Below are 23,603 nucleotides of genomic sequence, written 5' to 3'. Positions count from 1 at the left end.
TAGTGCCTTGATTTTGCTGAGGCTGACTTTGAACTTGCAATTCTCCTGTCTCAGCACCCTGAGCTGCTGGGATTACAGGCTTGTGCCACTGTGACTGGCTTTTTGAATTAATTAATTGCTAACTTTCCCCTTTAGTAAGAAACCAGATACTGTGGTCACTGTTTATTTAAAAATTAATCCTATCTTTTCTTAATCAATTAAATTATACCTAAATAAATTGATTAAAATTTATGTGTATTTTAGTTAATAACTATATATTATGAGTGGGTAGTTAGCTCTTTTGCAGAATGTAGATGTTAATGTCTGAAATACAGACTAGTTTTTGAAGCCATTGGTTTTCTCCAGTTGACTGTGTTCTGGTAATCTATGTCCATCCCGTTTCTCTCTTGAAGCCTTATACTGACTGACTCTGTGCAAAAAATAGTACTTGGATCTCTTATCCAGACCCTTTGGAACTGTGGCCCTGAGTTGAGAGGGAGAAAACTAATGGGTTCTTTGCACTAAACATCTTGAAACAAGTCACCTTGACATTTTGTTCTATGCTTAGTGAATGTTCTGGCAGACATAATAACCCAATATCCCCCAAACACTTTCACTCATTGAATTCTGTGCCATACAAAAGCCAAGACCTCTAATAGTAAAGTGTGTTCTATGTCGAAATTATATAAATGTCAGGTAGTCAGTGAAATGATTTTTGAATTTCATAAAATACATTAAGATGATTAAGTCTCATGATGTTTCGATTATAAAATTTTTATTTTTTTAACACTTAGAAAAGATGAATTCAGGATGGCCTACATTTTGCTAGAAAAAGAAGAAAGTGGTTACAATGGTATTATTCTCATCATACCTATGAAAATTTAGGAAGACTTTTAAAAGATATTTCATTGAATCTCTCTACCTAGCTCTATACAGCCAGGTAAACTTTGCTTTGCCTTTTGTAATAGAATTTGAAAATTGTTTTTCACTTTCCGAATGGAAATGAGGTACAATGATAACGATCATTAGTGCTACTATTGAACAGCTGTGAATAAATAGAGACTTGGAGGATAAGCCATACAAGCTTTTCCCCCCTGTGGTTTTATTAGCATATAAAGTATCAACTCAGAGAAACACTTCATATCTGATAGCATTTTGGAACCATTTCTTCCTTATTCTTGCTATTTCAGTATTTATCATCTGTATATACATTTTGAGGTATATACATTTTGTATATATATGTATTTTATGTGTGTAAATACATATATATGTTTATATATATATGATACATATATGTATGGATAAGAATAGATATATATGTACATAATCAAAATATATGTGTGTATATGTACAGTAATTCTTTCCTATGATGAAATATGAAAAAAAATCTAAATTCTGTGCCTCCATCCCCAAATCATATAACTGAACAGAAAGCTGTTTATTATACTGTAAAATGCTATGTTTAGTCTCATAAAAATCAAGAATAAAAGACATTCCAAACTCTCTCTCTCTCTCTCTTTATATATATATATATATATATATCACACTGTGTTTTAAGAGGTAAAGTGCTGGTTGTATTGTTTCATGGGCAGCAATGTAAATATGTGGAGGTAGAAAGCCATGGATTTCTTACAGGCTGTAGAATATTTCCACAGCAGCCTGTCTTGGTATTTACTCTCAAATCATCATACTCTTCTTTCCATTCCAAGAACCATCTTCAAATCTTAATATTCATTACATATGCTTTATCAAAATAGGACATTATTTATGGAAGTGCTATTTATACCAGTAATCAACTCATTCGATTGCATAGTGTGAGGTTCACCAATATACCTAATTTTTATGATTTATGCTGTAACGGACTCATTTATTCCCTATTGAGGAAGAACAATTTAAAGAAGGAACATATTTGAAAATAATATATACTACATCTAAAACATAATAATTGAGGGAAGTTTAAGAGGGGAATACTAAGTGGTCCGTATCAAAATTATGTCCATCTGGGTCTAAAATCAAGGAGTCCAAACATGGCATTATAACACATATCACTTTGTCTATAATTATTTTTAGCTAAACACACTTGAAAAGCAGCAAATACATGAAGGGTTCTCTCTTCATTATTTTTCTTCCTGAATGCCTGAGATAGAACAAAGATGCACTCCTTGGACAGTGGGAGGGGGGAGACATTTTGTCATGAGCAATGAGAAGTAGAGGCCAAGGGAAATGTACAAATTGTGTCCAGGTGAGCCATTTCTTTCTACAGTTCATTGTCCTAGCCAAGTTCCCTTTGTCTTACCACAGTTTCATAAATACTCACTTTTCTTGGTGTAGTATAGGAATTTGGCTCTCAATTTAAGTCTTCAATTTCATTTTATGGCTCCAAGGTACTTAAAAAAAATCATCAAACAAATTGTGGTATGCCTTCTTCTATTAATCTCTCAAATGTTAATTTTCAGGGCCAGCCAGAAATGATAAGAGGGTAGAGGTTCAATTTTACCTCTCTATGCCCACAACACAAGCCACCAGACCCATCACCACCATGTTCTGGCCTGATGATCTAGAATATTGTGAAGCTATTTACCTTCTCTGAAACCCTTTCTCTTCATTTGTAAAATGGGAAACACCAGTTCCTACAATGTTTATAATATATCATTTATTTGTTATTCTAAATATACGTATTTCTAATAAATGAGTTATTACATGTGAAATGCTTTGCGCAGTACCTGGTATGGTCAACAACAAAATGCTCTATCTTCTGTTGTTATTTGAAATTTCTGTTTTGTTTTCTGGGATAACACACATACTAACCCCCTTAACTTTCAGCTGACTTTACTCTTAGTTTCATAGAACTCTTGAGATCATTAGATGACTTCTCTTGCCCAGAAAAATGTGGATCAAAAGCAACAGTTAGAGAACAAGGGAAAGGGCACTTCCATGGATTTTACAAGACACATATGCCCTGCAAGTGTCTGTGCAAATAAAACCACCTGTCCCTTTGTACTTCAACATGCCGTTAACTACTAGATCACATACCTGTTTGCTTTTCCTGTAACTCTACTTCCCTAGTAGAGTTTTCTGAGATACATTTGTAGATTGATAGGGAAGGTCTTTTTTTGTAATTTTTTAAATGATCATAGCAAATTAGCGAATGCGATTTCTCTAACTTGGAATCCAACTGCTAAATCAGAGATACTAATGGGAAAAGAAGTTCCTCATGGTCTGAATGAACACAGCACACGTTTGATGTAGTTAAGAGAGGAGTCCTGCTACTAGTACTTTGCAACAAACTCAGGCAAAGTTTATTAATCTTTCCTCAGTACCACCATGGTACAGAGCTGGATGAATCTACTATAGTATTAATCACACACCATTGTGACTCTTTTATTGCTACTTATCTTTCTTCAGGCAGAACTGCTCAAGAATGAAGAGAGTTTCTTGTTCATTGTTTATCTCCTCAGGTTTCTATCAAGTACACACCAAATAAATTTGATTATATAAAGTATTTATGGTGATAGTAGTAATCGCTAAGATTCCTTGAGCATTTAATGTATGCTTGACAACATTCTAAGCATTTTGTGTACTTTAACTCATATAATTCTCAAAACAATTTAATGTAAGCAGCCTTATTTTTATAGCGTTTTTTTTTTTTTTTTTTTTTGTACTGGGATTGAACCCAGGGCTACAGCTCCACACCTTGACTGGGGCCTGATAAATTGTGAGGCTGGTCTTAAACTTGCTATCCTTCTACCTCAGCCTCCAAAATTGCTGAGATTACAGGCATATACCTGGCCTCTTATAGCATTTGTGGGGGATTACCAGGGACTGAACTCAGGGGCACCTAAACACTGAGCCACATCCCCAGCCCTATTTTGTATTTTATTTAGAGACAGGGTCTCACTGAGTTGCTTAGTGCCTCACCATTTTTGAGGCTGGCTTTGAACTTGCGTCAGCCTCTTGAGCTGCTGGGATTACAGGTATGCACCACTGTGCCCAGTTTATAGCATTTTTTTTGTATAGAAAGAAACTAGACATGGAGAGATTAGTCTGCCTAACATCCACAGGCCTGAGGAGCAGAATTGAGATTTATAAAAGCATACAGTGGAAAGTGTATTAATCCCAATATCTTATGGGTTTTTATACTTATGCTAAAACAATAGTCCAACAAATATGAAACTTGAAATTCATGGCTCACACACAGAAAAGGCTTCCAGCAGAAACAACAAAATAAACCTTTTCCAATCTTCCAGAGTATAGCATGTCCCAAACCTACAATAATTCACAGCTTCATCAATAAGAAAACTGCTTATAAATTTTCTTCCTTTCTTCATGACAATGGTTTCCTTTCAAACATCATGTTAGATGGGCAGAGATACTTGCCTCAGGGTGTTTTCTAACAAAAGCAGCAGTTTATCACAGACATTAAACCTTGTCCACCCACTCTGAACACTTAAAATCTATGTCTCTTTTAACACACCAATAGAGGGTTGAACTAGCAGAAACTTTTCGAGCATAATAAAGACATTGTTCTAAAAGAAAGTAGGAACATAAAAAAGAATATGACCTTCAAGTATGTGCTTTATAACCTCTGACTCTATTCACTTCTTATTCAATCTATCTTTGTGAAATCCCTGCCTCTTTTGATAGTTAAAAAAAATAGGAAACCTCATTAATTGGGATTTTATCATTGTGAAATTCTTAGTCCATTTTCTGATGCTAAAACAGAATATCACAGACTGGGTAATTTATAAAGAAAATCCTCTCTCACAATTCTGAGACTGAGAAATCCAAGATTGAAGGGCGCCCTCTGGTGAAGGCCTTCCTGCTGCATCTTAACAAGTCCAAAGAAAAAAAGCAAGAAAGCAAGTGAGGGCAAAAGGCTGGGAGGAAGAGAGCACACGGGTAAAAGAGCTCACATGCACAGCAAGACCACTCTAACTAACCACCCAGTCCTTTGATAAAGGCATTAATCCTTTCACAGGGGCAGATTTGCATGACCTAATCACTCTTTAAGATCCCATCTGCCAATACCATCACAGTGGAAACTAAATTCAGCACGGGTTTTGAAGGAGACATTCGAACCATAGTATTGACTTCGTTTAAAAAAAATAGTAATAATAATAATCATAAAATATTGAACTATTTATTTTAAGCAAAATTGGCTATGAGTCCAAACTTCTGGATGTTAACTTTGGGAAAAAGTACTTCTTAATTTAAAGAGAGTCTAACAAGTAACTTGAAAGAAAAACTTCTAAGATAAAAGTGAGCAATTGAAAACAGAATGGGGAAACTGAGGCAACCCGAGTTGGGTATACTCCACCAAGGATGAAAATGGAGGGCTTCCAAAAAAGAGTTGAAAACCGAGTGGTAGTCTTCAATGATATGGAGATAATAACAGCAGTACAATGTTACATGAGGAAGGGGAGCCAACTCTACAGGCTTAAAAAATAAGTGGGTGAATTGGACATAACTTTTCTACACATGTTTGTGAATACATGACCAATGTAACTTCACATCATGTACAACCACAAAAATGGGATGCTAATTAGAATAAGTTATACTCCATGTATGTATAATATGTCAAAATACACTCTATTGCCATGTATATATATAAAAAAGAACAAATTAAAAAAGAGAAGAGAGAAGCCATAGAAAAATATATATGTGTATAAAAGAATATGTATATATATGTGTGTGTGTATATATATAATATATATATTAAAGTTATATATATATGTACATATATATATATATGTATATTAAAACTTTAATCCTACTTTAAAATGCAGGATTAAAGTAACCAGGTAAAGTAAACCAGGCTTTGGGAAAGTAGGTCAATGAATAAAGAAGGGTATGGTAGTGTAAAAGAGTTGGGGAAAATGATTTATTTTCACATAGGCCTTAGGAATACGTTTTCAAAGCAAAAGGTAGAAATCACTGCAGCAACCAAAACTGATAATCAATGTGTAGAAATAGAGATGGGAGGATTTTGGAAAATTGGTAGAGTAAGGTCAGGAGTGAAAGGGTTAAAGAACTGACATGACCAAGTTGGTGTTGAAAAGGTCATATTTTTTTTATCTTAGAAGAAAAAAGGAGGGTAAAAATAGCAAAAAAATAATTCATAATTAATAAAAAGAAAGTTACTAAGCTAATTTGGTTAAAATATTTTCATCTCAATTTTAACATTTGCTCACTAGTGTTCACTGATAGCCACGGTGTGTAATATCCTGCACAAGCATTGCTACAAAACTTCTAGCCCACAGGGCCTCCCACAATGCTTACATATTGTAATTTTTCAGCTGACCCTGTGTCATCAAAATAAGCAACCACTATGGAAAGCAGTACGGGGATTCCTCAGAACACTTGGAATGGGACCATCATTTCACCCAGCTATCCCACTCCTTGGTTTATATCCCAAAGACTTAAAGTCAGCATACTACAGTGATACATCCACATCAATGGTTATAGCAGCCCAATTAACAATAGCTAAACTGTGGAACCAATTTACGTACCCTTCAATTGATGAATGGATAAAGAAAATGTGGTATTTATACACAATGTAATATTACTCAGTCTTGAAAAAGAATGAAATTATGGCATTTGTAGGTAAATGGATGGAGCTGGAGAATATCATGCTAAGTGAAATAAGCCAACCCCCCAAACCAAAGGTTGGATGTTTTCTCTGATAAGCGGATGCTAATCCATAATGGGGTGGGATGGGGGAGAAAGAAGGGTCTTTGGATTGTGCAGAGGGGAGTAAGGGGAGTGGAGCAGGTGTGGAGATGGGAAGGAGACTGGAATGAGAGATTACTGTCCTATAAACCTGTATGATTGCACTTCCAGTGTGACTCTACACCATGTTCAGGCAGAGGAAGGAGAAGTTGTACTCCATTTGTGTACAATATGTCAAAATGCATTCTACTGTCATGTATAACTAATTAGAATAAATTAAAAGTAAAAAAATGTAAAGAAGAAATGTCAAGTACTTTTATTATATTTGTTTATCTCCGTATTATCATTTGAACATGGATCAATAAAAAATTATTAGCAATATTTTTCATTTATCTTTTTTCATAGTAAGTCTACCATAATTCATTGTACATTTTATATTTTTAACATCATAACTTAGACTAACTACATTTCAAACTTTTTAATAGATTTATGTTGCTAGTGACTACCATATTAAAAAACATAGATTTATAGATTTCAGTCACATAATTATAAGCAGTTGTTGCATTAAACAGCTAATTGAGGTCCTTAAAAACTTGATTCATGATATTTTCCTATGAACAATCCTATGAATCAAAATATATACTTTGTTTGTACTGTTAGGTCTACATAGACATCTGATAATGGAATAGTAAGAAGCCAGGAATTTAAAATAGCATTGCTTTTTAAAATATTTTCCTTAAATTTATTTTTAAATAAGTAAAAACTGAAATCTGAAATAATTGTTTCTTAACATTCATGTAAATAAAGCATTTTTACAGGCAGAATGTTGCCTCTATGTAGTTTTGCTTATGACACTACTGAAAACAAGCATAGCCTAAATTTTATGGTTTAACATTATAGTAGGGAAAAAAAAAAGCAAATAAATATCTTACTATCTTATTAAAGAACTTGAAGATTCTCTCCCAAGGTTAAGGCCTTGCATCACATAATTCAAGAAAGATTAAGGATAACCAATCATGTTATGAAAACCTGAAATAATAGTGTACATTGACAGATTTTTAATTGTAATAGCAAAAAGTGTAACACTAAATGTACCATACATCATCAATGAGTAGAAATTTAGGGTACAGTTTGCTGCCTTGACCTTCAAGCTCCAACTATGTTTCAATCATCAAGAGTCCATAAAAACTATAATTTACAATCTTTGGAAAGAGACTATGTGGACACAATAAACCACATATTTTATATGGGATAAGAAAGGAAAATGTAGTTGGCCTCATATGCTCAATTTCAAACTACTCAAAAAATTCACTTGCATTTACACACTGATCTTCAATGTGTGGCAAAATCCTAATGTTTATCTTCAGCTCAGTTATTTATGATCTCATAATGTGGGTTCATTTTCTAAATCTTAGATATTGTCCTAGAGATCGAAAGAGTTGAGGTCTCAAAGGTCTCTCCGCAAAGTTTCTGCTGATTATAACGCAAACATGAATACTCCAGAACCACATGAAAGTTAAAACTGCTCTCTCCTGTGCCAGAAAGGGTGAGCCGAGATAGGAATGAGTTTATGTATGCAGGGTAACGTTCCTCCTTACACTGAGGTCATGCTCTGGAACACACCAATCAAACGGAAATAAGCTAAAAGAGCACTTGCAAAGGCAAATGACTTTGCACAGAGCTCAACAGACTGTTCATTAACAGAGGTAGAATATCACCGAATAACTGCAGCAATCACCAGCAGTTAGAGGTAATCAATAAAACCCAGGGAAGAAGAAATAATGACAAAACATCAAACTGTTCACTTCTATTTCCAGTTTTTGACAGCAGCCTATTCATAGTTATTAGGCATAGGGGCAAAGGACTCAAGCTCTTTGAAGGCTTTATCACATTCTAAGAGAACATATAACTTTGATGATCTCAATCAACACTGAAAAATGTTAAGTGTTACCAAATTGATTGTGAGAAACATAAAACCTGATACTATTTAGGAAGCCTTTGTTGGGAAGTACCCTTCAATTTGTTCATTCCCATCTTTGGAAGACCAGGGTCAACTAGTTTATAAGATCTTGCTTAAGACTTACCAACATGATATCTGCTTGAATCCTACCCCAATTAAAGAAAACAAAACAAGAAACTTCTCTTATCTCTATTTCTCTGTAACTCTGATTTTTTTTCATCTTATTTGGCAGTTGGATGCCCAAAATGATTTTCTGTTTATCTATTTGATATTCCATTTTGAAAAAAAAACTGGCTATGAATCTGCTTTCAGAAAAGTCTATTCTTTGTTTTTTCAAGACTATTTAATTTCATAGTTAAGAAAAAGAGGATGAGATGAACAATGAGAAATGGGGTAGATTCTTCAAAAAATACATGTAACATTTGGTGACATACAATATACTTTCTTTCCTCCAAAACTTTTGTATCAGGCAAGGCTATATTTTATTGGATCTTAAATGATATTGTGTAAAATTACAATGAGTTAGTCTATCTTCAAAACTCCCTGGTGTAGCATATGTGAGCTTTGATTAGAAAGTAAACCTACTATGATTAGTAATAAAAAAAAAATTGGAGACTCTTTAACTGGCAAAATTAAGAGCTACTCCTTCCAAAAATATTTGGCCACATTTCCTCCCATTTCACATTATTGCACCAAGAGCCGATTACTATTTGCATGTAATTATTTCTGGATGAGAAAGAGAAGGCAAGGTGAATTTTTTTGTCGACGTTAGAATTAGCCAAATATAACCAGACAGATATGGACAGAATTTCTTTCCAAGAATATTAATCCACTTAACGAACTTAACAAGAGTTTTCTTATCTTGTCAATCATATTATTTGAGCAGAAATCATCAGAATCTCTTTTAGACTCATTCCATTTACCTCATAGTGATTAAAATTCACTACTCACGAGAAAGATGTTATTATTATTTTTTTTTTAATTTCTCCTCTCATCTTCACTCTTAGATCTTATCCATCACAAAGTTTTGTAGGTTCTATATCCAAAATATTACAAATTCAACTGCTTTTTTTCTATTCCCATTTCCACCAACATGATCTCTGTGATGGCTAATTTTAAGCCTCAGTTTAGCTAAGCTATGTAACACAGTCATTTGGTCAAGCACTAGTCTATATATTGCTAGGCTCATATTTGGTACATACTATTAACATTTACAATCAATCAGTTAACTTTAAATAAAGGATATTGCCCTTGATGATGTGGCTGGGCCTTATCTAATCAGTCCAAGGCCAAAGAGCAAAATCCCCTACCCCCACCCTACCTAGAGAAAAAGAAATTCTGCCTCAAGATGGCAAGTAATTCCACTTGAATGTTCAGTCTACCTTTCTTGAGGTATATTGGACTCAAGACTACAACACCAATTCTTTCCCTGAGTCTCTAGTCTGTCTACTTTATAGATCAGATTTTAGCTCTGCAGTCTCCTCAATCATATGAGCCAATTACTTAAAATAATTTTCACCCTCTCTCTCTCTTTGTCTGTCTCATTTCTCCCCCCAGCCTCTCTCTCCTGCTGTTTACCTGGAGAAATCTGACCAATACCCCTAGATTATTAAAATCATACATTACTATAACCTCTTCATTTCTTTCATTACCTTAATAATCTTTTTTTCTACACATCAGTAATACATAGATATGGGAGGATAGACTGATTAATAGGTAGATAAAATTTTGCTACTATCTGCATACATTCAGATTTTTAAAGCACTGAAATAGCTTCTAAGCCCTTCCCCATGGCCTCTAGGTTCTTGCCTATTCTCTAGTTTCAGCTTAAATTACTTCCCCCATATAATTAGGCTTTGTTTAAAAAGAAAAAGTTTCTTAAGGAGAATTTAAAGTTTCTAATTATATATTTATTTGATCCTTTGTCTTCTTATTCTGTTTCTTTCCAAAAAAGGGTAAAGACCACAGAGTAGGGCTGATCTTTTCATTTATGCACATTATATTCTCCATGCCTGGGCTAGTTTTGGCAATTGTTGAACTCTAAGTATTTGATGAATTAATGGATCTAATGTTATCAGTAGTTATCCTGGGTACATATATTGAAGAAGAGGCACCAATTCTTACCTCACAGATGAAAAATGACAATATTAAATTCAGGAAAAGGGCAAATACAAGGAAGAAATTATTCACTTAACCCATTGCTATTAATTATAGAGCCTAAGCAAAGCGATTCATATCCAATTTTTGTTAGACAAAATATATTCTGCTTGCCTTATTAGCTTGAAATATGATTGTTTAAATCACTCATCTTTTTAAAAAAGTTTCCTTTTTAATTTTACTCCTGTCAACTTATTACCAAAGCAGTCAATGATTTGGTTAAAAAATAAACCAGAATGGCTACAACCAGGCTTTATTGGTTCACCAGTATATGTCATTTATCATCCCTAATAACTTTGGGGAAAAGTTTTCATTTTTCTGAGCCTCACACAGCCTACTCGCATAATGAGTAAACTATGAACCCAAATGATTCACAGATCAAGAAAAAGAGCATATGTAGAGCAACTAAGGAAAAAAATAGGATCTTACATAAATACTTTGGAGAGTGTAGTAAAGAAGAAAGAGGCTTTGAAATAAGGGATCTGGGCAAAACTACCAGCTCCAACAATCATGCATGCTGTTGTGAAGAACCAAGATATACATTAAGCACATTAGGTACACGATACATGATGATTATTTTATTTTTTAAAATTCTTATGTGCTATTCCCTAAATTTTCTAACTTCTGCTTGACAGACAAATATATTATAAATTAAACATTCCATTTAATATCTGGCATGGGATATAGCTCTACCTCCACTACCACCACTGCAGCATAGAGCAAATCCAGTTCCTTTAAAATCCAGGAGGAAGCCCACAGCGGCACACATCTGTAATTCTATCTCCTCAGGAGACAGGATGAGCACAGGTTTAGTCTGAGGCCAGCCTAATGACTTAAGAAGACCCTGTCTCAAATTTAACAAATAAATAATAAATAAATAAGGGTGGGGGTGTAGATTAGTGGTACAGTATCCCTGGATTCAATCTCCAGTACCCCCCACACACACATTATAATAATATTAATAATAATAATAATAATAATAATAATAATAATAATAATAATAACACTAATAAAACTGATCCAGGAAGAATAAAACTGGATTCTATCTCCCATCTCATACAGAAGTTCTCAAAATGGATGAAAACTGAGGCCTAAGAAGCTTGGCAACTTCCAAAAGAAAACCAAGGGAAACACTTCCACATATGGGCACAGGCAAAAAATCCCTGAATAGTTCCTGTATACTCAGAAAATTATAACAAGAATCAATAAGTTGTATCCATAAATGGTATCAAATTTTTCTGCACAGCAAAGCAGACAGCAATCGAAAGAAATAGCCAACAGACAGGGAGAAAATCTCTGCTAGTTCTGCTTCTCACAGAGGATTCATATTCCAAATATATGAAGAACTCAAAAAACTCCATGCCAAGTAAATAAAAACCCAATCAATAAATAGACAAATGAGCTCAACGTACATTTCTCAAAGGACGAAGTACAATTACCAACAATAATATGAAAAAAAAATCAACATCTTGAGCCATGAAGGAAATGCAAATCAAAACTATATTCAGTAACTATCTTATTCAGGTCAGAATGGCAATCCTTAAGAATACAAATAACAATACATGCTGGTGAGGATGTGGGAAAGGGGAACTTTTATATACTCTTGGTAGTTTAAATTAGTTCAGCCACTATGGAAATCAGGATGGAGATGCCTCAAAAAAAACCTAAAAATGGAACTACCATATGGTCAGGCTATTTATCCAAAGAATCAAAGTCAGATGCTTGAGAGATACATGCATATACATGGTTTCTTTCACAACTCTGAAGTTATTGAATCAGGGTAGATGTCCATCAACAGCTGAGGGAATAAATAAAATGTGGAATATATACAAAAATCTAGTTTTATTCAGTCATAAAAAAAAAGAAAAAACAATGTAATTTGCAAGAAAGTGTTTAGAACTGGATAGTATCATGTAAAGTGAAATAAGCTGGTCTCCAACAAGTACAGTAGTTTTCTCTCTTATGCAGAAGACAGAGGGGGAAATAAGGAGCAAGTGCATCATGAATGAGAAGAGGAAACCATTAGGGTAGAGGAAGGGGATCAAGTAACCTTTTTAAGAGCACAGGAAAAGATGCACAATGAAAGACTTAGAAGGCAGAAGAGAAAATTAATCCGTATCCCTCAGCAGTGGTTGAAGGCAGGTAAACTGGAGGCAGAAGGAGATTCATGGATTTTCATGGAGAGCTACTGGAAATTGGCTGCTTGAGAGCTGCAGGCAGCTAGCACTGTCAGGGCGGGTGTTGTTTCAGTTCTATAGTCCTTAATTTCAAGAGAAAACCTTGTTTCTTTGACTTTTATATCTCCAGCACTTTGAAAGCACATACAAACTTCTAATTCTCTCTACTAAGACTGTTCCTACTTTGAATTCACAGATTACTTTCTATTTCTCACAAAATAGAAAATTCTGATAAAGGCAGATTGAGAAGACATACTAGAACCCTGCCATATATAACTTGGTGGTTTGTTGTATTTTTATAAGAATGACAATTATATATTCAATTGAATGTTTAGATCTAATTATAGACTATGAAATGAGTGTTTACCATTTCATCTTTTATTGTCCTTGTAAGTTTCCAAGTTGATGTCATTCTGGCGGCCTGAGAAGGCCTTTCAGATGACCATGAGCACAGGGCAGATATGTGTCCATTTCTTCCTCAACTAGAGGAGCTCATGTAAACTTTCATTTCATGAAAGGATTCCACTGAGGGTGAGGGTACAGAAACAAATATGACTCTAAAGAACCATGCCTATTGGTTCTCAGTCCTTTCTGTCTCAATACACTATATCTACTACATATTTACTTACTCATGAAATAAAGATCTACTTCTTACAGGAAGAAAATGACAGTATTAATAATTTAGCTATTGTTAAGAACAAAATAATTCCTGAGCATTTGATCCATTAAACATGCAATCTATGAGTACTTTCATTTTTAGCAAAAGGAGATGTTTTGTGCTTCAGTGGTTACAAAGAAAACACTGAGCATGATCATTTCTCTCAATTTTCTTTGGATCATATTAAATTAGTTGGACAATTGTAAACATGAAAATGCTGTGTTGATGATAGTAAAATCAGATAACATAAAGGAGAGAAAATCATGTGGTAAAATCCTTAATGTAGAACCTGGATTTTATCATTTATCTACATTCAATGAAATCATTATTTCTCTGAAATGCATTGAGAAGAAATCAGCAATAAAAAAAATCATAATCAATTCATTATTAGCTTTAAATATTTTCACAACTAATATTTCTATGAACTTACAGATACACTGCTTTATAATCTCTTACATAATTGTCTAAAAGAATAACATGGAAGACAAGTGGAAGATTCTAGGGCAACTTGATAAGTGGCCCTTTTGGGTCTCAAATCTGCATCTCTAAATTCTTAGCCTAGTGATCTCTCCCCTAAAATACAGTTATTTAGGTTAGAAAAAAGTATCCAACTATGATATATGAGATTTATCAGAGAAATTTCCCTACCCTTGCATCTGGTTTATGGAAACATAAGGGGTAGAATAATATTGGGGGACAAGGCAATTTTACTGATTTGAGACAATAATGCATATCTTTTCCCCAGAAGCAGGGTTAGATTTGGCACCTCACAAAAGCATTTTTGCAATCATCAGGGTTAGAAGATGCAATTCCAGAAGTGTAGAACTAATTAAATTTAATGAGCACCTAAGAAAATTGAACTTATACAATTTTTGACTATATTAGCAGTCTAAAATTTTTACTGACTGCTGAGTAAACTACCAAAATTTTTGGTCAAATATTAGGGGTGACTATCTAGTAGAATTAGCAGTGGTTTTAAAGCAAACATTCCATGTTCAAATCTAATTCTTCTACATATTAACTTTCCCAAAGCCTCAGTTTTCTCATCTGTATAAGGGGAAACTAAAACAATCTGACAGGATTGTTACAAGTGTTACTGGCAATATGCATATACAAATGTACAGCAAAGCACCTGGTACAAGTAAATCACCCTTTGTGACAGGAATCATTATTATTATCAGTCTTAATATTATTAAATGCAACATGAAATCCAATTTACACTCCCCCCGTCCCAGATTGGGAAATGTGTCTTGACCTGCTAATATGTCAAAGATAGTGTTTCTCCTCACCTTAAATGAAAGAAACCTCAAACCTGAAAGAGCTATTTTTACAAAATCCAAACAGAATATGTACATGAGTTTCTATTTTGATAGTGGCAGACTGAATTGAAGACTAATTACGCTTATAAACTGATCACTCTCTTTTTAAATAAGGGGATACATGTCTAACCAAATTGCATCTGAATATTTTCTGTCAGTATGGTATGCATGGTTTATTTTAATGTTAATAAAAAGAGAGATTACAAAAGATTAGGCAGAATTTCAGTATGTTAATTTTGTTTCTCTTAAAACTCAGAATTTTATTTTTTATTTCTTTGCTCCTTATAGAAGTGGAAACTTTTAAAATATGAAAGGGATATGTAACTATAAAGCTAACATATGCACTTATTCATAAAAATGTAAAAGGGAATGTATACAATGAGCATCAATGTAAAAATTTTGTGTACAAGCCAGGTCTTCAACCTCCTTTTGGAAATTTTACATTGTGCAGACAATGATCCATATTCATACATAGACTCTTTTGTGCAAGTGGTGGCTATTAAAAATATTTTTAAAGCATTATGGTAATTCTTAATCACTAGTTATTTTTTTCATAGCCTAAAGAAATCAGAGGCATTGCTGATAGAATTAATGACAAGAGAAACAATGGTGAGATTTTAGTTCCATTCAGACCACCCACACCTCACTAAAAGAAAGAGTACAACCCGAACAAAGTAGTCATTATCCCAATCAAAAACTGAACATAAGGTTTTATTAGTACTTACATAACTAACTCTTATTAAAACACCATGAAAACTGTATAATGAGATCATTGTTATTCTGAAATGCTTGGGGGTTTGGATTTTCATATCTTAAATTTCTTAAAATCAAATGTATATACTGAATGTATAGCTAGAAACCTGATCACAGGGTTTCTGAGAAATGTGTTTTTTAAATAATTCTGTGTAACGTCATTCCTTGAATAAATAGTTCTAACATTTTTTTTAAAACAAAGTTTGGTAGCTTATGTGTTTGAAAACTACTTTTAATGGATTGCTTGGTTTGTTTATTCTTAGTTCAAGGCAGAAGCATCTTGACATTTACACTGCTATTTTCCTGCTTTCAGGGATTCTAACAACAACAAAAAAATTGCCTTGACCTGGATTAGCTTGAAATGGTCCTCTGAACTTTCACAAGGCCATTTTGGCTATCTCCAAAAGAACGTATTTTATCATAAACCTGTTGCCACATCTTTCATAAGGATACATGTGTAGGCACATGGACATAATGTCCCCCAACTTACAAATAGTCCGTGTTCCCTAAGTCACTGATTATAGCCATCTTTGTGTACTCTGATGTAACCTTGGAGAAATAATGTTAGAAATATAGTTACTTAGAGACTCCTACATTCTACTTAACCAAGATGTAACTAAAAAAATCAGATTTTGAAAGAAGAATAGGATGATTTTATAACTTAATCAGTGGATTTCTTTTAAAGGTAACATTTAGACTTTAATTCAGTTTTAATGATGGAGCTTAAGATGTTCACTTTTCTAAAAGTACCATTTCTACCTGGTACCCATTACTAGACACTGGCTCATGTCTGCTTCCTTCTCAAATTCCTACATCCTTCAATTAGAACCACTGCAATGGTAAACTTTGATGCTTCTCCCCCAAACCACATCAAATATCTTAAACTTTGGTAAAATTCTCTTAAAATTCTGCCTAACCACAGTTGATGCTGCAGAAATGTGTGAGGGTGGGAAGAAAGGGGAATAGGAAGGAAGAGAAATTACTTCTTTCTAATTGCTATCCTTTAAATGTGTAAACATAGTAAATGTGTGATCTTATGCAGATATTCTACCCCAATGCATGAATATGAGTTCATATTGCTATATCTAGGACCCCTATATTTGGGCTGCCTATTAACAGAAAACCTTTGCTAATCATTTTTGCAGAAAGCAGTTTTGAAATCCCATGGTTTCTAGTCGAACATTTAAAATTTTCAAATAAAAAGTCTCTGTTTCCACTCATTTAAAATGAAGGAGCTGGTAATATTTAACTTTAAAGACTATATAGACTGAATGTATCAGTGAATGAAAAAAAGGAAATAATAGATACAACCTCAGCCTCAAGAATGCATGTCTGTAAACCTCATAATTGATGATAAGGCCAGGAATCTTGCTGAAATTTGCTAAAATAAGCTAGGAAGAATACACACACAAGATAATATTTCAATCACAAAATGGCTGATGCCAAATTCTAAAAAGTAGTTCCAATTTTAAACATTAATACATGTAACAAACTCTGTCTCAGGAAACCAAAATGCTTACAGTGACATTCCCTGAACACTTTAAAAAATGGTTTTTAACCTCTTTTTTAAAGTACCTTGATTTATTTTAGAAGCTAGTATATTCAAATAATCTGTTTACTCTTTTTTTAAACTCCATATTTAATTCCATCCCCTCTCTCCAATTTTTTTTTTACTTTCTGTGGAATATGGAAATCTCTCAAATGGTAGGTGATTAGCAAATGTTTACTAATGGAAAGCAATATTTATATATTTTAAAATTTAAATGAAATATGTACCTCACTATAGTGATTCTGGTAGTAAAGAACCTTTTGTGTCATTTAATTTAACAATATTTCTCCCTAGGCATTATGGAAAAGAGGGTTTGGAAATGAGAACACTAGATAGTCAGGAATAAAAACAGCATAATGATATACAATTATTTTATTTTGTAATTATGAATTATTATTATTATGAATCATCTTCTCACATCTTATTCTCATTTCATCTCACTTTATGTTAATATTAACAGCCTATTGAGATTTTCTATTTTAGAGATGAGCATCTGGTTCTCATGTACTAATTAGCTTGCAGGTCATCTGAAAGGAAAAGACACATTTTAATGCTCAAACGTCTTCTCACTTTTGTAAATCCCAAGCACAATGCCCTTTCTCCACTATCACTTTTCTTTTTTTAAATATTTTTTTTAGTTGTTGAACCTTTATTTTATTTATTTATATGTGGTACTGAGAATCGAACCCAGTGCCTCACCCGTAGGAAGCAAGTACTCGTCCACTAAGCCACAACTCCAGCCCCTCCAGTATCACTTTTATATGGCATTCTTAATTCTGAGAGCTATTCTACTGGGAACTAGTAAGATGCTGCCGGCAAAAGGCAATATTAAAACTACATTGTGTGACCAAAGAGCAGAGGCAAGTCAATGAAGAAAGGTGGAGTCTAAACAATGTGCGACAATGGAACATTTTTGTGCAGAAAAAGAAAAATTTTATATATAAGCCAAAACTTATATACAAAAATAAACTCAAAACTGATCATAGACCTAAGTGCAAAACACATAATAATAAAACTTCTCGAACATAGTGTAGGAGAAACTCTAGGTAACCTTGGGTTTGACGATCACTTTCTCCATACAACGCAAAAAAGCATGATGTGTGAAGGGAAAACCAATAAGCTAGATGACATTAAAACTAAACAAACTTTATATCAGCAAAGATATAAAAATCTCTTTATGAAACATATATCCGATAATAGGATGTTATATCCAAGTTACAGGAAGGATTCTTAAAATTCAACAACCAGAAAACAAACAGCTCAGTTTCAAAAAATGGACAGACTATTGCAACAGATATTTCATTGCTGAAGCTATGGTGATGGAAAATAAGCATACAAAGAGATGTTGCAAATCATGTGTCATAGAGAACTGTAAGTTCAAAAGAACAGATCAATATATACCTATTAACATAGTGAATTCCCAAACCACCGTCAATACCAAATTTTGGTGAGAATGTGGAACAACCAAAAGTGTCATTTATTACTGGTGAGAATGTAAAATGGTAGAGCCACTTGGGAAGAAATTGGACAGTTTTCTTATGAAGCTAAATATCAGTTATTCATATGATCTAGCATTTGAACTCGGGAAAAGAATGTCAGATATATATCCCTTTAAAAACAGTAGCAAAAGTTTAGCACAATATCAAAATATTTCACAGTAAGTTTTCATCCCTAAAGTTTGTTATATGAATCAGGACATTTCATAATCAACATTTCAAGGCCTGTACAGCTGGGATAAAATGTACTCTGTTATAATATTACTCACTGAAAAAAACAATACCATTTGTTTGCTCATTATTAACTCAGGGGCAGGCAAATACTTACTTTTCTATTAAAAAATGCTTGATAAAGTAAATTAAGTACATACAGGTTATTGAAAGGGTAAAGAATTTACTAGATGGAAAACTTAGCTTATAGAGGTGTCTTTTATATCTAGTGCAGGTGCCAGGAAAAACAAATGAGGAAAGTTTACTATTTTGTCATATATCAAATATACTCATCTTGTATGATTTTTATTAGCCTCTAAATTTTTCTTAATAAATTAAGAAAATAGAAAAAATTACTAAATGTATCCCAAAACATAACGTGCCTAACCTGCTAAGGACTTTTTAATAAAGCTGGATTTTATGTGGTTTGCTTTTTCTCTTTAGTTCTTATTACAATATCTACCATCACTACATTTTATTTAATTACCTTGTTCTTTCTGTTTCCCATTCCTGCACTAGAAGAACCTGTTTTGTTTTTTTAAAAAAAAAAGGTGTTTTCAACAAGGGGAATGCTCCATTTCTGATGCTTTTAAAGAATGCATTGGAGCATACAGTTCATTTAAAGTATTTTAATAAGTGACTATTTTCCAAAGTCTTACTGGATCATAGTGTTAGAAGACATTATATAAAGCTGGGCATGGTGGTAGACACCTGTAATCCAGCAGCTTAAGAGGCTGAGGCAAGAAGATCTCAAGTTTGAGGCTAGCCTCAAAAATTTAGCGAGGCCCTAAGCAACTTAGTGAAACCCTGCCTTAAAATATAAAAAAAAAAAAAAAAAAAAAAAAAAAAAAGATTAAAAGGACTGGGGACATAGGGTTTAATCCCTAGTACCTACAATTTTTTTAAAGGATATTATATAACTATGGATTTTAAATGTAAATTTGAGTTTAAAATCATAAAGAGAAATTATCAAACATCAGAAATATGAAAAGCTTTTTTTTCAATAAAAAGATTTCATTTTACTGTCTCACTTTATTGACATAGAAATTAAGATGTGGAGAGAGCTTAGATGCTTGTTGGATCACAGAACTTTTGTCCTAAAAGCCAATATCCTAAAAACCTTGTGTTACCCAAATATTCAGATGCTTAAGGCATCCAGACTAGGATGTAATATCCACAGAGCTTTAATTCTGTTTGCTTTTTTCAGTAGCCATATCACATTTGACTGATGCTGAAATTAATGTAAAAATATTCTTAGTCATTTTCTATATGGTTACTGTTAAAATAAGTTTTCTTTATTCTCTATTTTTACATTTGAACTTTTCTTTGGCAGAGGGATAGCCTTCAAATTGTAGATGTTACGGCCTCATAGTTATTTTTTTTAAGTGTCGTGTTCACAGAAAATACATATTTTAAAAATTAAAACAACTTAATCAAGGGCAAAAATCAATAAATAAATACATTTGGAAATAAATATCCTACCTATAAAAACCCGGTGGCACCTGCTGCACCAGGAAGCTCTTCTCCATGTCTTGGAGGATGTCATTCAGCATCCGAACACGGACAGGAGCTCTCTCCTTGGGATCATTAGCAGGTCGCATTTCATCTGACTGAAAGAGTTCAGCGCTCTCCCGAAGTCGTGATGCCATGGCTAGCAGGTGCTGAGCATTGGGATGATCACCTGTGGAAGATAAATGAGCCATCTCAGAAGAGACATACTCAAAGGAGCAAAGTCAACTTCTGCCATTGTGACTCTAAGTTGTAAACCAGGCAGACCACCCAAGATGAAGTGTATTATCTGTGACAGTTCACTTTTTTTCCTGTCACTTCATAAAAAGGAATGTAGGTATTTGAATTTTGCCCATCACAAGGAAAAAGATTCCACATCAATTAAACTTTGATAATGTATTCATTTTGCCAAAAGTGTTGTCTAACCTAGTTTTCATAGTAATACTAAATTAAGTGTATTACTACCAGTCATAGTAGCAGTAAATAGATACTGATTGTTTAGAGATTGCTATATTACAGACATTACCTTGAGCACTTACTTAATTATTTTATTTCATATTTACCAAACCTTGCATTGTCAATTCACCTTATTAGAACCTGAGAATGGATTAAGGTAAGCAAATTTCATAGGTCATCAAATAAGGTAGTAACAGTCCACAATTAGAAACCCAGTTTTTCTGATTCAAGTATTTACACTTACCATGGAATATTCTCTAATAAGAGAAAAATATAAAAGGAGTCATCTTCACTTCTGACAACATGAAATACATTACTATATGTCATTATATGTATGTGTGCTCTTTTTTTTTCTTTACTAAAGATTTTCTGTAATTTGATAGTGAAATAAATCTTTGAATTTAAAATGCATCAAAAACTATCTGGCGTAGTGTCAGTTTTGTTTTGATTTTCTTTTGAGAATTGTTTCTATTTCTTTTACTTGTTTTGCAAATTACTGAAAGTTCTTCTTATGCTAATGGTGGTTACAAGAGGTACACAAAGTCACTCCTTTGAGAAAAGTAGCACTAGAACTGTAATGGACCCTGAACCCTAAATGAGACAGTCCACCTGACCTAAACTCCTTCTTCACCCTATACTATTTGAGTGAGATTGATAAAGTTACTGAGCCTCAGTGTCTTTAATTATAAAATGAAAGTAATGATAGAACCTACTTTATAGAATTGTTATGAAGATTCAATAATTAATAAATATAAAGGATTTTCCCTACGGGTAAGCAGTTCCCAGGTGATTTGTTTTGAGACATCCTTTAAAACTCTTTCTTTTGTCATATCATGACAGGGGCATTCCTTCATTCTCTTCCAGACATTCCACCACATCACTTAGTTTTTAAGTGAAACAAAAGGTGGTGTCATTCTCAGGAGACTCGGTACAAGTGACTCCAACAAGGTCAGTGCATCACAACAGAGGACTATTTCAAGGCAGGGTGATGAATGAATACAGACTGAAAAATCTAAGTTGGCAGTCTGAGAGTGTGACAGTGGGACAGGCAGATGGAGGGATTTGAGGAGGTCTGGTGTTGCCTTCATTAGGGAGAGTCCTGGATCAAAAGGACACATCATGTAAGTACTCTTTCCAAGTGAAATCCAAGAGATCACCAGCTCCCCAAACACTTCATGAAAATGCAGATCCCCAGGTCTGCTTAATCTTTCTAGGGTAGAGCCTGGGAATCTCCATTTCAATATGTTACTCCAATTATGCACCTTAAAATTTAAGAAACACTGCAGAAAAGTAATAATAAGTTAAGAAAAGGAAAATAAGTTTAGAAGTAGTACTGATGCATGGAATAGGTGAATCATAGAATAACCAACCTCTGACAAAATAATCTTTATTATTTCTCATTTAAATTTAATGGGGACTTATTTACATGTCAATTTCTTTAGAGACCAATGGAGTACTGACACTCAATAATTGCTTACTAAATAAATCTAACAAAGCATGTTTAGAAAAAGGCTAATGATAAAATAAAATTTTGTAAATATATAATCATTTTGTAAAGGATACAATGAGATACACAGGCAGTGGTATAAGGGTATAAGGAGCATTTTCAGAAAATATAATAATTGTTTTTATTATATATGCACAAACCTAGTAAAAGACTTTGGTAGAAGAAAAAAAGGATACTTGAAGCTAATATGTAGTTCCCTGTTTACTGAAATTAATATGAGTAAAGTCATTTGTAGGAGTCCACAAAGTTTTGGCCTTTGATATTCTTAAAATACATTTCACATTCATTATCTTGTTTGATTTTACAGCAAAACTTGAGGTTGCTGGAGCAAGTATTTTTATTCATTGTGCAAATGTAATCCCAAATATGTTGCTCAGACTTATTTTATAAAGATTTTTCTTAAGTTATAATGATTCACCAAAGTTAATATATAGCGAACTTAGAGAGAGTATCTGCACAAGGAATGCATAAGATGAATGACTCACATTCAGAGTACACTGGAATTGAAAGACTGAACAACAGAAAAAACAACTTCGACATCCTTGAGAGTCTTCCATTTAAGAAAGAAAAATCTGTTCTGATCTAACATACTCTACAGAATTGAAGGCATTACTACTGAATCAAGTGAGACAAATTGTACCATTCTACCTTATTTAGCTTTAAATGAATTTATCTTTCATGGTGGAGCAGATTTAGAAAATTGACAGCTTCAGGAACTAGCTAGTTCCACAAAGAACCCTGACATAGAAACCTGCCCCACACAGGTACAGTATGCATTGCTTCAAGGGTTCAAGGTTACAAATTAAAAAGCATCTCTGCTTTCCATGTACCCTCAATCATTCTGATATATAAATAATTCTCCACATAATTCCTAGTTACCATTTCTCTGGCAATTAGAGCTTGCTTTTTTTTTCCCCCTTTAAACAGGATCCAGAAAGAAATGCCCCCTTCTTCACTGGAGCTTTGGTGACCCAGAAGGACTGATTGATCTTTTGTGCCCCTTGGGACCTGCAGTAGAATGTCCAATTTGTGAGGGAAGACATTGCTGTCTGATGCACTGTCATTTCCCTGACACTGAAACTGTACCAGGCATTTCATTCAACCAACAAGTGATTGCACTGTGTACTTTTATCATAGCATCAAAGCATTTGCAATATTTTTATCCTCATTTGCCTTGTCTCTCTTGTTTTCTTGACTGAAAAGA

The 23,603-nt window shown here is 33.6% G+C and overlaps 1 protein-coding gene across 4 annotated transcripts in view; it reads right to left on the bottom strand.

Moving 5' to 3' along the window:
* Nucleotides 1-23,603, bottom strand: part of Naaladl2 (N-acetylated alpha-linked acidic dipeptidase like 2) — a 1,184,425-nt gene that overhangs the window by 18,157 nt on the left and 1,142,665 nt on the right. For all 4 annotated transcript variants that reach the window (XM_078043670.1, XM_078043671.1, XM_078043672.1 and 1 more), the window contains one exon: nucleotides 20,410-20,608. In XM_078043670.1, the coding sequence (XP_077899796.1) occupies nucleotides 20,410-20,608 (199 nt within the window). The remainder of the gene's footprint in view (nucleotides 1-20,409; nucleotides 20,609-23,603) is intronic.

This window comes from Ictidomys tridecemlineatus, chromosome 3 (assembly GCF_052094955.1).
Source record: "Ictidomys tridecemlineatus isolate mIctTri1 chromosome 3, mIctTri1.hap1, whole genome shotgun sequence".
NCBI classification, from domain to species: Eukaryota; Metazoa; Chordata; class Mammalia; order Rodentia; family Sciuridae; genus Ictidomys; species Ictidomys tridecemlineatus.
This window is presented reverse-complemented; position numbering and strand designations above follow the sequence as displayed.